Source organism: Crocodylus siamensis, chromosome 3 (assembly GCF_052110815.1).
Source record: "Crocodylus siamensis isolate JL-2025a chromosome 3, ASM5211081v1, whole genome shotgun sequence".
In the NCBI taxonomy this organism is placed as follows: domain Eukaryota; kingdom Metazoa; phylum Chordata; order Crocodylia; family Crocodylidae; genus Crocodylus; species Crocodylus siamensis.
In genome coordinates this window covers 166,877,147-166,894,918 of record NC_143397.1, presented here as the reverse complement: position 1 = coordinate 166,894,918, position 17,772 = coordinate 166,877,147, and the positions used below count along the sequence as shown (strand labels likewise).

Here is a 17,772-nt window from a genome sequence, read left to right as displayed (position 1 = left end):
CCCCTGCTCAGGGACAAGACTGGCCTGGCCGCGCAAAGGCGCCAGTGTGAACAGCTTTGCACACCGCACAGACCCTGGAAAAACTACGAATCCCAGCATGAACCGCTCCCCCCGGTCCGGCGGCGGCACGTATGCTTCGACTCGCAGCCCTCGGAGGGTGCGGCAGCCTCCGCCCTGTAGGTCGCGCATGCGCGGTTCTTTCCTTGGCTTCCCCCTGCCAGTCTCTCTTTCCCAGCTCGCGCGCCCCCTGCCGCTTCGGCGGAGGCAGCGCGAGACCCAATCGAGTGCGCCGTCAAGCGCCAAACACTGGGCGGGGGTGAGCGCGCAGGCGCAACTGGTTCCTCCTCCCCCCCACCGCGGTGAGGTTGGCTCAGGTTCGCAGTACGCTGGCCGTTGAGTCAGTTCCGACAGGAAAGGGCGGGGGGAGCGGAGAGGAGCGGGGCGTGCGCACGCGCACGGAGCGGGGACGAGGCGGCGTTGGCGGCTGCTCGGATCGGCCCGGCTCTGTGGCCCCAGTGTCAGCGCCGCTGCTCTCCTCCTCCCCCCGCAGCTGCTGCTGCCGCCGCGCCGCCCCTCCCCCACCATCGCCAACCGCCGCCGCAGTGAGGGCGCGAGGCCACGAACGAGGCAGCGCGCGCGATGGCGGCCGCGGCGGCCCTGGCGAAGCACGAGCAGATCCTGGTGCTCGATCCGCCCACCGACCTCAAATTTAAAGGTGCGGCCAGGGTCGGGGCGGCGGCGACTGCGGCGGGGTGGTGGGGGGAAGGGCCACGGCTCAGCCCGGCGCGAGCGCAGAGCGGGACGCGGCCCCGCCGCCATCTTGCGGGGCCGCCAGCGCTGCTTAGGCCCGGCCCGGCCCGGCCCCGCCAGGTCCCTGGGGCGGGGCGGGGCGGGGCGGGGCGCGGCGGGTGGGGCTCCCCCGGCACCTCTGGGCCCTGTCCCCGCCGCATCGAGCTGTTGACGCCGGGGCTGGAGGAGCGTCTCCGCCCCGGGCGGCTATGAGTTGGGGGTAGTTCCCTTGAGGCACCGTGGGGGATGCGCTGCCACGTTGAGGACAGAGCCTGGGATGAAAAAATATCCCCCGAGCTGTCCGCTGCATGCACGCCCCCGCCCCCTCCCGCCAGGGCAGCCCTCTGGGAATATTTTGGACGGTGTCATTTTGGAAAGTTGCCCCTTTGCAGCCCATAAAGGGTGGGAGGAACCGGGCGTCCATCTGGTGACAACACTGCCTTTGAGATCTTGCAAGGGAATCGTTTAAAAAATGCCAGCTCGCTGCTCTGCAGGGCGGCTGCACCTCTTCTGGATTCCGGGTGCTGGGTTTACCCAAGAAGGGCAGGGTGAGAGAGGGTGGGTGCGTGTTAAAGCAAAGCAGAGGTGAAGGTGTCATGGTGTAGGCCTGTTCATGCAGAATATCCTCCCGAGTGGAAAGGAAGCAGCGGTAATGGATGAGAAACAGATTGGGGGGGAGTTAAGAGTTGCTGTCCTTGACGTATTGGGCGGCCAGGTACATATGAAGCCTAGGAGCAAGCTAATTAATACTCTCAGCATGAACCACTAGAGCAGCAGAAGTACGAATTGTAAGTGGAAGCTATTTTTTTCCATTTAGAAGGTCTTGGGAAGGCTTTTGTGGAAGGCCACGTGTGAAAGCACACGCATGCTTTGAAGCACAGCAGTGTGCAGTCGTTTAGACGCGTGCGAAAATCAGTACATCAGTTCACGTAGACCTGTGCACTGTTCCAACATGCTGCTATCCCAGCACGTACCTGTCTGATTTCATCGCTCAGTGTGCATACTGAAAACAACTTTTTCTTTCCTAATGAAATAACATTGACTGTAAGGTGTTGACAGAGTGAAGCTCTAAATCATGTGGTCTCAGATTGGAAAGAGGCATTGTCCCATAAAATATGTGCTGGTTCAAATCTAATGCGTCAAAAAGTTGGGTAACTTCGGTAAACTCTTGTTTTTGTGATTATAACTGATTTGCCTAGATTTTTCCAGTGGCTCACTCAGCAAAGTACCATGGCATTACTAATAGCATTCCTGAAAATACTAATGTCAAACAGAAATCTACTTATGAGTTTTATAGAGACAAAGTACCTTTGACCACTGACAAATAGCTTGATTCATACTCAACTCTTGGTCCCTTTTTTTCCCCCAGACTTAGTAAAATTTGGTTCAGAAGGGTCTAAAAAAAGTATCCCATTATCATTGCTGTGTTTTGGGAATGATTCCCATGAATAAATTTAAAATCCATTGTTTTTAGTATCTGTAGTCACTACAGATGTCTGACTTAAAACCCCCTTGCTTGAATGGCATAAGACCAGTTCTGTTTCTTCATAGAGCCAGTCATAGCCGATTCTATGAGTTTGTAAAATTAATCAGGTTCATCTGTTCATTATGTGATGGTTTTTCACTTCCAAATGTTTTACAATATGATTTTATTTTTTCTTTAAACTTAATGGTGAAAGCCAGATACAAAGGTGAAATGAATTCCTGATAGTCTCAGTGTGTCACTGGCAGAGCTGATAACTTCAAATTTCTCTCTCTTGCAGCAGCCTAGTCGTGTGTGTGCGTGTGTGTGGTTTTTTTTTTTTTAATTTGTGAATCATGCTAGTGCCTTAAATGAGCCTTTTCCCTTATTTTACGCTAAAGTATTTAGTATACAAATTGAGATTTGAGAATGTAATCCTCTAGTTGTACTGTAGATTTTGGAACACATTATTTGCTTTAAAAACTTTTAGACTGGAAAGTGGAACATCTGCTATCTTTAATATAGGTTATTTTCACCTAACTATGTGATAAAATTACATTTATCTGGAGTTCTGGTTCTGTGAAACACATTTGAAGAAGCTGTAATTTTAACTCCATGAATCTCTTGAGGGTAAAAATATATATTCCATTTTTCTAAAAAAAGTCACCTGCTTAAATATTGGTACTACAGGTTTCTTTTTAAATCTCTCTAGCTCTATCTTAGGATCTTGGTACTCTTCAGATTGATAAAGGCTTGTTTTGAATATACCTATATTCATAAGTTGGAAAAAAGAATGGATATTTTGTATTAAAGTTACTTTTTGGGGTGGCAGACCTTTTTTATCTATAAGCTCCAACTGTAAACCATGTAATGAGGTGTGTTTTTACCTCTACTATCAAAATTATTTCAAAATATAGAGTTCATCACTGACAAGTCAGTTGTTTTGCCAGTATGTATTAGAAACATTTATGGCCTGTTTCAATTTGCCTTCACATTCTGTTTAAGGTAACCTGTTGAATATTCAACATATTTAATTTTGAGGTTTTTTAAGCATTTATTACCAAGTATATTCTCTTCTGTCAAGACTATTCCATTTTTGTAGAGGAAGTAAATTAAAAAATAACTTAAGATGTAAACACTTAGGATGTTAAAAATGTATTCAATGGATTAAGGTAGTTTGTTTTTCTCATCTTGGAAAATGAAGCGAGATTAGCTAATTTATGTACTCCTTGGGTTCAAATCCTGCAGAGAAAAATGAATACAAATGCACTGTTTTCTTTGGAATTAAAAAATTATGGAAATATATGTATATAGCATGATTGAATCTGGGGATTAATTGCCATGATAGTGACTCTTCAAAGTGTTAGCAAGTGGTATTTTACTTATGATCATAGTTCCAGTAATTTACTGGCTTTTGAAAAGGAGCAATTTCAGATTTTAAAAAGTTCTCTTTTGAGTAAGGATTAGTCTCATGAAATATTTTTTATTGACATCCCTGTTACACGCATGGGATAGTTATGTCTTGGGATGGTTTAAGACTTTTGCATCTCTGCAGTGCTTACTGTGGGGGGCCCTTGAGGTCTCTTTCAACTCTTCTGTTCTACTCTTGTGCAGTTTACTTAACAGTGTAAACAAAGTATCTTTCCAGGCCAGAGAGAAAATACAGACAGTAGTATGATTTTTAAGATTCCTAGTTTTGTGTTGTTTTCTGGTAGAAATTAACTGGATAAGTAAGCATTTGAATATTAACCCCTGATCTCTGCTAGGAGCACTTTGATCTGTTATTATAGATTGCTATCATTAACTCTAGCCATGTCTACAGGTAAAGTTCATTTCTAACTCTGAGCATAAAATTATCTGATGATAATAATCAGCGTTCTTGCCAATTAATATGGTTAGGTGACTGATTTTTTTTTCCAGGAAAATATTTTCTACCTTATTGTCTAGCATTGAGGTTCCTGAAGGTTGCTAATAAGTATCAGATAAAGACCATAGTTCAGTAATATTTTTTTGTAATCATTGCACAGCTTTTGGTAATGTTAAAAGCTACAGGGTATGCATTACTGCAAATTGAGTAGGTTAAACTTCAGAGTAAAAATAGCTCACTGATAAATCCATCCCCCTGCCCTCAAGATCTGTTGCCAAAACTGGCCCAGGCTGCCTTTTTGTGTAGGCAGGATTTGAACTCTTTAAATGGGATCTAACTACCTAATTTGAGTGTGCTTTTGGTGGGGTCATCTTTTACCTCTATTTTGACTCTTCCCAAGGTGCCACCAAATCTTGCTTTCTCATCTTTCTCAGAGGGGAAGCAAATGTTCCTGAATAAAAATAACAGAAAATAACAGGCATGCTAATTGCACTGTAAAATGAAATTTTGTTTTACAGAGGAAAACACGGACGAAGCAGGCTATCAGCAGTTGTGATTTTATGATTTATAAAAGGATACACTTAATCTGCAGGCCAAGTGTTAGTAATAGTTTCATAGTTTCTAGGGTCGGAAGGGACCTGAGCAGATCATCTGGTCCAACCCCCTGCCATGGCAGGAAAGAGTACTGGAGTCAAATGACCCCAGCAAGATGTTCATCTAACCTCCTCTTAAACACCCCCAGGGTAGGAGTGAGCACCACTTCTCTTGGAACTTGGTTCCAGACCCTAGCCGCCCTGACCGTGAAGTAGCGCCTCCTGATATCTAACCTAAACCTACCCTCTGCCAGCCTGTGACCATTATTCCTGGTCACTCCTGGCGGTGCTCGGGGGAACAGTGACTCCCCCAATGCCTGCTGATCCCCCCTGACTAGTTTATAACAGGCCACAAGATCCCCCCTCAGCCTTCTCTTTTGGAGGCTGAACAGGTTCAGGTCCCGTAGCCTCTCCTCATAGGGCCTGCCCTGCTGTCCCCTGATCATACGAGTGGCCCTCCTCTGGACCCTCTCCATGCTGTCAACATCCCTCTTGAAGTGTGGCGCCCAGAACTGGACGCAATACTCCAGCTGCGGCCTGACCAGTGCCGCACAGAGGGGGAGGATCACCTCTTTGGACCTGCTCGAGATGCATCTATGGATGCATGCCAAGGTGCGGTTGGCCTTCCTAACTGCCTCCCCACACTGCCGGCCCATGTTCATCTTGGAGTCAATGATGACCCCCAGATCCCTTTCCGCCTGTGTGCTGACAAGAGGGGAGTTCCCCAACCTGTAGGTATGGTGCCGGTTGTTCCTCCCGAGGTGCATCACCTTGCACTTGTCTGTGTTGAAACCCATCCCATTCTCGTCCACCCACCCATGTAACCTGTCCAGGTCGGATTGTAGCCTGTTGCATCCTTCCAATGTGCCCAGGTCCCCCCACATCTTAGTGTCATCAGCAAATTTAAACGGGGTGCTTTTTACCCCCTCATCCAAATCGTTGATGAAGATGTTGAACAATGTGCATTGAGTGAGAGATTTTCAAAGAATTATCTGAGATTTTCAAAATATTCCTCTTTTTTTTAAGTCAGAGTTGAACTTTATGATCACAAAGCCTGACCTCATTTAACACAAATCATAGAATTCCACCTGGTAGTTCCTAACTTGAATGCAATAATAATATATAATATCTTACAGTTTATATAATAGGTATTTAGTGAAGTGAAATTTAAAATGCAAGGATTGCTAGTGCAGAATTGTTAAGGAAGTGAGTATATATGTCAACATTTAAAAAAAAATCCTGAAGTTTGGGTTTGTAGGCCACTAGTATTCTGACCACTATGTCATAAACACAGCATTAGAACAGAATGAAAAAGTGGGTAATAAATGGGTTTGTTTTTCTCTGTTGCGCCAGGAATATTGCCGGGTGTGTTTTGCTGACTTTTTACTGCCATTAAAACTCCCAAGTTCTGCTTGATATAGTGGGAAGTCTTAACTGATTAGATCGAAGAGTATATTCAGAGATTCTTAGAAGAGCAAGCATTCAAGTTTGCCTTCTGCTTTAATTGTAATTAATAAAACTTGCTAATTTTTCAACATTGGTTGCTGGAGAAACTCCTTTGATATATTCTGGTCAGTTTATTTCTTTAGCTAACAGATTCCTCAAACTTCTTAAATGTCGACCATTTAAATAATTGAATCATACTCATTTGGTCAGCTTACGAAAATCATTTTTGAAGAAGAAGGCTCGAGAAAACTTAGCTTCCACAAAAATGGGAAGGAAAATAATAAAATGTATGAATTGGAACTGGACTGTTTATAAAGACTAGTGTTACATTTTCTTCAGCGTGAAAGTTCTCAAATTCAATAGCAACTGCCTTAGAGTCAACTATGCAGATTCATATTTGCTAATTTCTTAGGAGGGAAAATCTGTAGAAAGTTGGCACAATAATACAAGTTGTGGCACAGTGCACCATTCTTATTGAAAACAGGAATGTGGAAACACAAGTCTGGTACAGTGTAGTTCAGAATTTTGCAGGTGTGGGTTTTTTCCCACCTTTATGTGACACGATCTTATTTGTTTAAACACACTTATTTTTCTTGAGCACTATTTATAATTGCTGATTGTAGCATAGATGTTTTTATTTGTTCATTGATGTCTTGGGAGAACTCTCCAGCATACTTTTTTGTTTAAAAAGCAAAAGAAATTGACACTTTAAGCCTTCATTTTTGTTGGTTACATTTCAGATAGTTTGAATTTTGAACTTCAGGCGAGTCCATCACACTTGAGTTTGGTTTGTTCTAAAATATTTTCAGCAGCAAATTTATAAGCATAAGACCTTTAATTTGCATGATTGTGCTATTCAGTTTTTGGAAAAAAAATTAAAAAGTTTTCTTATATTCAGTTACTTAAAAGTGTAAATAAGTGCTTAAGTGTTCTTAAAATAGAGTAAAACAGTATTGCGGTGTAATTGACTGTGGGTGCTGATCCACATGCATGGAGGTTACTCTGACATGCTGGATTCAGAGCAGACTCAATTAATTGAGTCCCCTGCTGCAGCAGCCTGCTGCTGGGCTGCCCTAACATTTGTGGGGATGGGGGAGTGGTGCATGGCTATATGTGGATGGAGGGGGGCAATCCCGGCACTGGCACCTCCTACCCCACCTTGGGCCAGAGCTGGGAGCCCCATGCCTCCAGGCAGTGGCTCCATCCTCATGGGCCTTTGTGGAGCAGCTGGGTCCAGCACCTGCCACAGGGAGTGGGGCCAGGCTCTCCCAGCACCTGGGGCAGGGCTGAAGCCAGAGCTGCCAGGGTGCAGCTTGCCCTGGGAACGATTTCTCTAGCCTGCTGCAGCTGGGGTCAGAGTTGGGAGCCCTGTGCCCCCAGGCAGCAGCTCTAGCCACAATCCTCTGGTCCCTGTGTGGCCACCGCCACCCTCCCATCCCCTGCTCCACATGTAGCTGCCCCCACCGCCCCCCCATGTCTGGCTGGAAACCTGTGCCTCAGGTAACTGGCACAGGGGCACTTTTACCTTACCAGCACCACCTTTTTTCAGTTCAAATCCCTGTTAACTGGCATAACTAGGGAATGGGTAGATTAACAGGGATTTGAACTGAAAAACGCATGTAAATCAGTAAAAACTGAATGACTTTAAAAAAATCAGAATTTATCAGTGAAAATTGGTAAAAATTGAGAATGTGGAACACTAGCCATGTGCAAGGCTTAGAATAAAATTTTAAGGAAAGAATATTTAAAACCATGGAGAAACATTGAATATATGATAATGCAACCTGTGTTTCCCCCAGGTAGAACAGGCCAAGCTAACCTGTTACTATCTTTCGATAATTGATTTTTTAGACAAAAATATGGGTGATTTCATTTATCTGGACTTCAGTAATAATGCCGATAAGACAGAGTTAGGCATGATCAATCAGAGGGGGATTAGGATCTCATTTTGAAAGAACTGAATGACATTGAAAACTGAATAAAAGTAGGATAAATTTTAATTGTAGAAAACGATGATCATTTGTAAAATGGGAGGTCATCACTCATCAGTTTGAGTTAACAAAGGAGGAGCTAAGAACTAGTTAATCATAGGATGACTGAGTTGCTGGTGTGATCTACCATGAAAAAGGCAAATACAATCAGGCTACTAAATATTTCCAGTAGAGAGATAAGGAAGTATTAATCCCATTGTACAAGGTGCTGTAGATTTTCCCTCATCTGATATACTGCATACAATTTTCCCATGTTCAAAAAAGATAAATTCAAACTGAAAGAGTTGTGAAGAAGGGTTTCAACAGTGATCAGGGGAGTAGAGGTGCCTCTCATGAGAGAAGAGACCCAAAGGGCATGGCTAACTTAATCGTAGCAAAATGATGCCTGTGAGAGGGGACATGATTTCTCTCCTTAAATGCATGGGGGAAGGGTTTACCAGGAAAGAGAAAAGTTGTTTAAGCTAATAGCTAGTACTGACGCACAAAAAAGTGTAAACTCTGTGTGTATAGATTTAAGCTAAAAATTAGAAGTAATTCTGGAGCAGCTTCCCAGTAGAAGTAATGTGCCAAAAATCCTAGCTATTTTTATGGAGGACTTTGGTCAGTTTATGGGAGAGATTAAGTAACATGTTTGCCTGCAATAGCAAGAGACTGGACTTAATGACACTCCCCCTCCCCCATGAAGTTCCTGACTTGCCCAGTGTTCCTAAAAACAACATCCAAAGGTGATGGGTAGAAATATGGTGATGCCTAAATGATTTAAACCAGATTTAGGCTTCAAAAAAGACAAAGAATTCTGACTTGAAATATTTGTTATTTTGAATTGCATTTCTGTGTTGTATTCTAATACTAGAAAATGTCAGTCAGTGAAATTAAAAGCATGACAACTTATAACAAATAAGACATACCACACGCAGTCAGTCTCTGGAACTGAATTTGTTGCTACAGCAGATTACAATCTGATACTACAAGAGAACTAAAATTTTAATTGCTACCATTTGCTTACTTTTAATGAAAATGTATGTTAAGACTCTTGTTGCAGCTATATAATATGAACAGATGAAAAAATCTCATTTTAAAAGGAATTATGGTATTCTTGTATTGTCTTGATGAAATATGATGTAAAAGTATGGAGTTTCATTCTGTCATCAAATGGACCAGTTCACAATCCATAACACTACCATTGCTGAAAACATGTACTCCCACTTTGCTCAGTAGCATAAAAAAGTATGTTCCATTAGTGACTGTACTACAACTCAGTTGTTTATGATTTGAGTACTGCTCTCTCTTTCTTTAGATCTCTAGTGAATCTTGTTACCTCTCTATGAAAGTTCTTAAGATGGTTGGTTTAGCTGCTGAAGAATCAATGAGTCGCTGTATTTTAGGAGGGAATTCATGCTCATGTTCATACCTAGGTCATCTTCCTAAAAGTTTAAACAGACTGACCTTAACGCTTCTGTAGGTTGGATTCTGTGCTTTTGAGTAGACTGAGAAAGTTGTATGGCTGTAACAAAACTGATGCGACCTATCTTTCCAGAGCTGCTTGCTGTTGTTCGATGACAAGAAGGAAAATAAATCTGCCCTTCCCAGATCTCCAGGAATAAAAACTCATACTCAAGTCTGTTGTCCAAAGCAGGAGCAAAAGTGAAAATTGGGCCCAGAGTTTTGTGTTTGGAAAGGTATTAATGGTATGTGCCAAGGTTGGCAACATATAGGTCATGGGCCAGATTAAGCCTGTGGAACTTGAGGGTGTTGCCTGTGTTTGTACAGGGGCTGGGCAGAAAGGGCTGGACTGTTTCCAGCTGTATGTTTTTTTCCCTGCTTCCCCAGCATTGTGTCTGCACCATCACTGCTTCTCCTAAGCTAGGGGTGGGCAAAATGCTGCTTCTCCTAAGCCAGATGTGGCCCGCCAGGCCATTTTATCTGGCCTGTGGGGCCCCTAAAAATTTAGGAAATTAATTAATCTGCCCTGGGTTGCTTGTCATGTGGCCCTCAATGGCTTGCCAAAACTCAGTAAGTGGCCCTCTGCCCAAAATAATTTCCTGCCCCTGTCTAAGCTCTCCCTTCCAGCCCCCTGTGCTCCCTGGCTGCAGCATGGGTGCAGTTTCCAGTCCATGGGGATCTGTGCCAGGTCCATGCATCTGCAAACTGCATCCATGCTGCTGTCCTTTCTCCTTCCCCATTTGCAGTATGCATGTGGCTTCCAGCCAGTGCGGATCTGTGCTTAGTAGCATTCCAGCTATGCCTGTACTGCAGTTGGGGAGGGTGAGGTGGGGGAAAAAAGGCAGCAGCACTGATGTAGTTGGCAGATATTCATCCCCAGTGCTACTCCTCATGGGCTTGAAGCTGTGCCTGCATTGCAGTTGGGGATTTGCTTGGCCTGGGAAAAATGACACTGGTGTGGGCATGGCTCCAGTGGGGGCTTAGGGAAAGGCCCCCCACCTCTGGCCACTGATATGCCACAGAAGCAACTAGGCCTGCGTGTTCTGTGCTGTTGCATACTGGAACACGGTGCTTTCCTTCAGCACTGGTAAATCTGTGGGTATGGTATATCTGGTTATGACATACCTGGGGTTGTGTCTCATTCTTGTTGCTGTCAGTAGTGTCCATTTGACCCTGTGGGCAGCTGAATGGTTATAGAGCTGGTTCCCAGGCTGGATTCAGAATGCAGGGCTGCATCATCTGGTTTATGGGGTGGGAATCTGGCAGCAGCAATGTTAAATGGTTGTAGCTCCTGGAGCCATAGTAGCTGCCACTCCTCCTACCACCAAATTTGTGGCCCCACAGGGCAGATGATGCAACTCCATGCTCTGGATCCATCCTGTGGGATCTCTCCAATGTGTCCAGACGGTTTTGGCGGGACAAGTGTATCTTGGTTACCCTGGTGTATTAGGTTTTGCTGTGGAAATGTTCTTGCATTCTTTTAAGGATTCCTTTTTCTGATTCATTAGTTGTTTGATTTTTCTCAGGTGGGGCAGGGTGGTGTAGCTTTAGTGAAGTTATTATGCTATGGCCTGTCCACCACTTAAATGCACAGAATTAGAAATAGAAATTCCCTGCTATTTAGAACCTCTGATTTCTGCAGGTCCATTCACAGCATCTGGTAAAGTAGGCTGTTACCTACAAAAGCTTACACCTCTCCAAACTAGTTAGTCTCTAAGGTGCCACACTGCCCTGTCTTTTGACTGAAATGTTGGTATGATTTCTATAGTAATTTATTATCACTTAGACTTGGCCTACATTACAGAGTTTTGCCAACTGAACTATGCATTCATAAAGCCTCTCTGTAGTAGCAGACCCCTTTGTTTTGCAGATGGTGCTCTCATCTCTGCTGAGTGCAGTAATGCCTTTGCTGCTTTTTGTGGCGTAGACACTTTCATGCCACTCTTACCCAGCTGCCATGGCATTCAGCAGTTGATGCCTTCGCACTATGTACTTCCAACTCTACTGGTTCAACTGGTGATGGGAGCTGTGTGAAACTGGTAGAAGCACACAATTGCACGTGCGCTCTGGAAGCTTGATGGACGTGGCTGCTGTTTGCTGCCAGAAGGTTTTGCAGCTGAGCCTAGACATAGCCTTATCCGTAGAAGTAGTTGATACAGCTGGCTATAAATCAGAGTTTCACTGTGTAATTTAATTTTAAAGCTAAAATTAAATTAAGGATTCAGGTGATCTGGGGAAAAAAAAGTTACTTATTGTTGTACCACGTGGGTATTGATTTGTTTGGTTTATAATTGGTCTGCCAACTTGCAAATACATTTTAGATTGGTCACACAGTCTTAATGTGCACAATAAAAGCTAACTCCTGATCGTGAGTACCAAAGCCCTTTGTTAAAGTGTGTTGTAGTTGTAAGGATACCCTGTTTTTATATAAATATTTCATAGCAAGTGTATTAGGAGAGTTCCTTCCCCTGGTGTCTCAAATTTCTATCTCAAATATAGGACATGGAAATTTGAGCCAGTTATCTTTTGTGTATTAGCTTACCAATACACTTATCCTATTCATGATACCACTGACAGCGTAGAGTTAGTGGCAGTTTTGGGGCCAATACAATGATATAATCATTCTTTACTTGGGAATCTACTGGTCTCTGTCAGGTTTGGAAACTAATAGTTTTTCTCATCTTTTCCATGGCTTAGTGGCAGGCAAAAGGCTTTTTTATATATATATATATATATATTTTTTTTTTTTGACAGTGCAGCTTGTTTGTCAGCACCCTTGTAGGTATGCCGGATAAACTATGTCTGTGTTGCTTCCAGTTATTCTGCCACTGTGGAAAGAAGCAGACAAGTTCTATTTGAGTTAAAAGAGAAACATTTGTGTTCTTGTTTTGTGCGTGCTGAAGGCAGTGAACAATTTTTCACATAGTTTCCCTGAAATACTTTTTATTGCACTCAAATCATGCCATGATGCTTTTTATTGCACCCTATTGGCTGACAGACCTCAAACATTTTAACATGTGCATGTCAAATGCTTACTCACTGGGCTCAGAGCTGTTGAAGTTTGGGTGCTTATTTTGGGATTGTGCTTGAGCACTGTCCTTGAAAATCAGCTGTGTTTCTAGATGTCTCAATTTAGGCTCCCCAAGTCATTAGCTAATTTTGTTGGGGTGGGGGAAGCTTAGATGTTTTGGATATAATGCACTCTTCTTTAAAATGGATTAATGTTATACTATAAAGAAGATGGCACCCTATTCGTAACTTAATTGCTTATGGAAAATTTTGTCTTCAGATATGATTGAGCCAGATGTTAGAATCTAAAAAGTCATTAGGACAGTAGGGTCAACCTTTTTGTCAGGCATGCCAAATTAGTTCTGTATCCTCCTTGAGTGCCACTCTAATCCTCTTCCCCTGCTGATTTGCTCTCTTTACTGCTACCTGCTCTCTTTGCCTCTACTGCTGATGCCTTCCTGATCTGCTGCATGCCACACATACAGGTTGCCTGTGCCACTTGTGGCATGTGTCACAGGTTGGGCACCCCTGCATTAGGAGGTTAGGCAGTATGGTTTCTTTTACTCTCTGGTTTAAGAGCCTGGATTGAATTTTGCTTCCTGTCCTGGTTCAAACAAATTCTTTGCTCTTATGTATTTGCATTGTTTTCAAATGTGTGCTGCTTTTTCATGGCAATTTACAGCTTAACTAGCTTATGGTTCACATGTGGAACATGCTTTCTGGCAGCAAGCATCAGTATCAGATTTTTATACTAGATGCATTTCAGTGTCTTAAGATTGCTGAGAAATGTGCATTTAGAAGTTAAACTCAGTTTCCTATAAACTCTTGTAAGACTTCTGAATCACAAACTGTACAAAAATTAGCATAGTTCAAATATACTTTAAATTTAGCATCATTTTATATTACGTTGTATAATATTTGCCTAAGAAATTGGGAGAATAATGTTTCAGGATAGGCTGTGTGTATATATGTACATTTTTCCCCAAATGTTAAAGTCATGTGTCTGGAAAAGAGATCAGTTGCATTTCAGTCAAACTCAATTTAAGTATCAGTGAACATTTATTTACACTTTCAATTCCTTTTTATACTAAAAGAGTGTTTACTAAGTTTTAACAATTAACTACATGTAATTTCTCCCTTTTTGGGTACCTGGTGCTCCATGCTCTGTTAGAAACGGGGGTAAACTTTGTATGTTCCAGAGACTCTTCTCTTTTTTTTCAAACCCTCTAGGTTTCCCTGTACTGCCAGCAAGTGGAGCTGCAAGGAGAGCTGACTGTCTCTTCTCCAACTTTCCAATGGAATTTGGTACCAAAGAAGAAAAAGTAGGCTCCTCTCCTCCAGGCAGTTGTTTTTTTGGGGTTTTTTTAATTTCTCTCCCTGTCTTTTGTGTCTCCTGGTACCTGGAACACTTCTTGGAGATAAGGAAGTTGGTATTTGAGGAGCGAAGTTGGCAGCAAGCTGGCTAATCAAAAGGGTCCTGCACTTGATCCATCTGCCCAGTAACACGTTGCCACCTTCTACAATGATGTGGCCAACAGGCCAAAAGCAGGTGCAGCATTTCAGTAGCAGGAGCTGATGTTGTAGAATCTTCAAGCTGCTTATCTCTAGCTCCTCCACGCTTCAGGTCACAGTGAAACATAGCAAGGGTGTATTCCAACAGCAGGAATGTGGCAGGCAGCCCTGAATGGCTTGAAAATTCAGTAGTAGGACCTAACATTTTTTTAAAGTAAAAATCAATTTTTCCTGTTGTCACTAGGGCTGTAAATGTTGCATATAATTCATCTAAGCAGAGGTTGGCAACCAGTGGCTTGCAGGCTAGAAAGATCGTACAAAATGATTGGCTCCCTTCTGTGGCTGAGAGTGGGATTGATTTGGCAACAAGTGATGATGGGCACACAGGACTAAGGCACCAGCTGTAGGGGGTCACATTCTGAATTCCCAGGCCATCTGCTGCCGCCTCATCCCTCTGTGCTTTCTTGTCTACTTTTTCTTCCAAATTTGCTGCTCCTCATGGTTCTTGGTCTGTATGTGCCACTCAATCATCAAGATAACTGGAATCTGCAAATAGAAGTGTGGTCAAACTGTTGTCCTTCCAGTTTCCCTGTGTGAAAGGATTTTTACAGAACCGGGTAACAGTTTTCATCAAAATAACCTGACTGAGTGTCAGGGTAGCCATACGATTAGGCTGTCAGATCTAATAGAAAATCAATGCAGGATCACAGCCTTTTTAAAATACAGCATTGAAGGAACTGAGTACATTGGTTTGTACATTGCTTGGCTCCCTACACCTTATCCTTTGGTTGTACCAATGTTTAAAAAAATAACAAATATGTTCCTATGTTTTTTTCAAAGAACTGGTCATTGAATGGGGCAGCAACCAAGTTACAGCAACAGAAGCAGAAGTCTTAACTAGGTAGGGTTGTCCAGTTGCTGCAGACTCTTCTACTGTTTCTGAAATTGTTAATTCAAGCCTTCAATAAGGTGCCTTTCTACTGTTGTGCATTTGTTTTAAGGCATTTAGAGGATGATGGAGATGATAGACACCTTCCCCCCTCCATTGTTTCCCACTTTTCAAATTAAATTATGTATATTAAAAAAATCACACCAGAAAAGAGGACACTCAGAGTCATTCATTCCGTGGATTTAAATTGTCCCTCTTTCACCTGTCCTTTTAACTGCCGTTCTTTACCGATAAGTGGAGAGAGAATGCCAGTAAACCTGATTTCACCAGAAACAGTTACTCCTTTTCCTGGAGGGGACTGGGGGAGAGCGTTCAAAAGTTCTTGATGGAGAAAGTGGACAGAATTGTGTCATAGGCTGGTTCTGTTCAGGTTGGTTAGCTGCGTGCAAGGCCCGTTTCTGCCTTTGAGTCCATGACTTTCTCACATGAGGCTTTTCCTTAGTATGTTTTATTGTCTTACAAAAAAGCCTGTCTTGTCTTCATGTATTAGTTTGCCTGTGCTGCCAGTGCTGCTTACCCTTAAACAGTGCATAACCAGTTCTGGGGCAGTGTCCTAATGCCTTTAGACTTCTGATGTATTGCTTTTCTTACTAGCCCAATGATTTCTCCCATTGCCCATCTGACAGGAACATTGTCATTTAGTAATCCATCCATTTTATGGTAAACATGTATCCTAACGATCCTTCAACCACTCGATGACCTCATCTTCTTTCTACATTTTCGGAGGCTCTTGTTCTTGTTCGTCTCATGTTTTGGACTTTACCCTGTTGGACTATTCCTGATTCTAGCCCATTTGTTCAAGAAGGTTTTTCACAGGCTTTATTTTTCATAGGAATTTCTTAAGTATTTGTTCCATAGGTTCTCTGTTAGCACGTTTAACAGTGATCAGATAGGGAAGCTGTTCTGAGATGATAATACATTTTTGCACCTTGTATACTGAGTTTGTTGGAGGAGTTGCCAGAACCAGGATCCAGATTATCTTCACCACTGAGGAGTGAAGATGCCATTTAGTCAGGATTAACTAATAATCTCTCTCCTTCTGCATTTCATGTGAAATGCAACAATAGAACCTCTGTGACACACTTGTTACCCCAGCTGGAAGATGAAAGTTAAACATCTGCTTGTTGAGTGCTTGGTGCTTATTCATCCCTCATTATGAATGGTCTCAGCCCAGAAGAGCTTACAGTGTAAAGTGTTTGATGATTAAATAAACTACTCCTGGAGCAAAAGTCATCTATAAATAAACTGACTAAAGTGCCTATTGGTATGAGAACTACATCATGACTGTCCTCAAATAGTTGACAGTAATTTGGGCTTCAGTGTTCTCTGTGTGTCAGTGCAGCTTCCTTGAACTTCCTGGACAAGAGAATATTCAGTTCCAGTATCTTCAGCTTTTAGACTGACAGCACAGAGGTGGTTGCTCTAGAGCTTTGGATATTTTAACTTTTGGAACTTAGTGGACTTTGTGTTCAATTTGTGAAAATAGTAAGAGAACATTTAGGGTTTGGATGTGGTTCGTAGTGGTGCACCAATAGAGATTTTGGGGGCTGATACAGATAGCAGATTTTTAAGGAGGCATATCGGCCAATACTGACCTGATTTCTGATGCAGCTGTATCCACCTCGTAAGTCTGTTGTGGTAGATGGGGAGGGAAGGGGCGTTGCAGCACAGTGTATTCCTTGCATCTTCTAGCTGTTTTCTTGCAGGTCTAGTCCATTGCAGTTCCTCTGTGCAGAGATACTGTGAGATTTCCAGGTTTTGCAGAATTATCAATTTCTGGTACATTCTTTTTGAGTATACAGAGGAATTTTTTTCTATCTTGTCCAAGTGGTTTTTTTTTTCCATGTTAACAGTTATGTTGGTCAGGAATCTTAGTTAATCTGGGGACTTAAATGGTGCTTCTGTGCATGTGAGTCTATCAAAGATGAGCTGGCCTTCAGTTTTTCATGACAGTGTTCTGTTCCTCAGAATTATTTCAGTTGTACTAGTTTGCCTCCTTTTTGTTCTAAGGCCTTCCATGAGTAGAAGAACCATTTGCATTTACAGGTCATTTAAATTGCTTATGGAAAACCAGTCCTTAAAGAAAAGCAGATGCAATTTCAGGTTTAGTTGAGTGACCTAAGGTTGCACCCAAGTAGAACTATGCACAACCATTATTTTTATGTTTTCATTTTACCTATTTTTACTTACAGAAATGATCGAATATTTGAATATTTTCATAATAACTGTGTAATGGTTTAAATCAAATCTTGCCCTCAGCTAGGCAAAAACAAGATGATACAGAGTAGATAAAAAGTTTTAAGGTATTATCACAGTTTTAGATAAGGTAATGCATTGGGGTTTGTGTAAATTAATCACATTCTGGAGAATGTAAGATGATATTAGTATTCTTAGCAAATCAGCATTTAGTAGGGGGAGAGAGAGGAGAAACTATCAGTTCTCTTCATCTGATGAGTATCTGATCTGTCCTGTTCTGTGTTTGATTAAAAGTATACAATGGAAAGTTGTAAGTGGAAATTTTTGCTCATATGAAGGATTTAATTTTCTAGTGTTGTTTCAGCAACAAATGAGGATTAACTTAAAGGAAGAATAGTTTCTATAGATATTGTTCTGCAAAAACAGAATGTAGGTTTGGGAGTTTGGGATGTGAAAACTTAGTGGGAGATAGGTGGAAGAAGAATGTTCTTTAGAGGTAGCAGGAGGACCAAGAA

General features: G+C 42.5%; 1 protein-coding gene across 1 annotated transcript in view; it reads left to right on the top strand.

The window, feature by feature from the left end:
• Positions 1-404: 404 nt before the first annotated feature.
• The window catches only part of VAPA (VAMP associated protein A), a 40,546-nt gene continuing 23,178 nt past the window's right edge, over positions 405-17,772 (top strand). Inside the window, exon 1 of the mRNA XM_090039673.1 lies at positions 405-715. Coding sequence (XP_089895799.1) covers positions 640-715 — 76 coding nt within the window. The 5' untranslated portion in view covers positions 405-639. The remainder of the gene's footprint in view (positions 716-17,772) is intronic.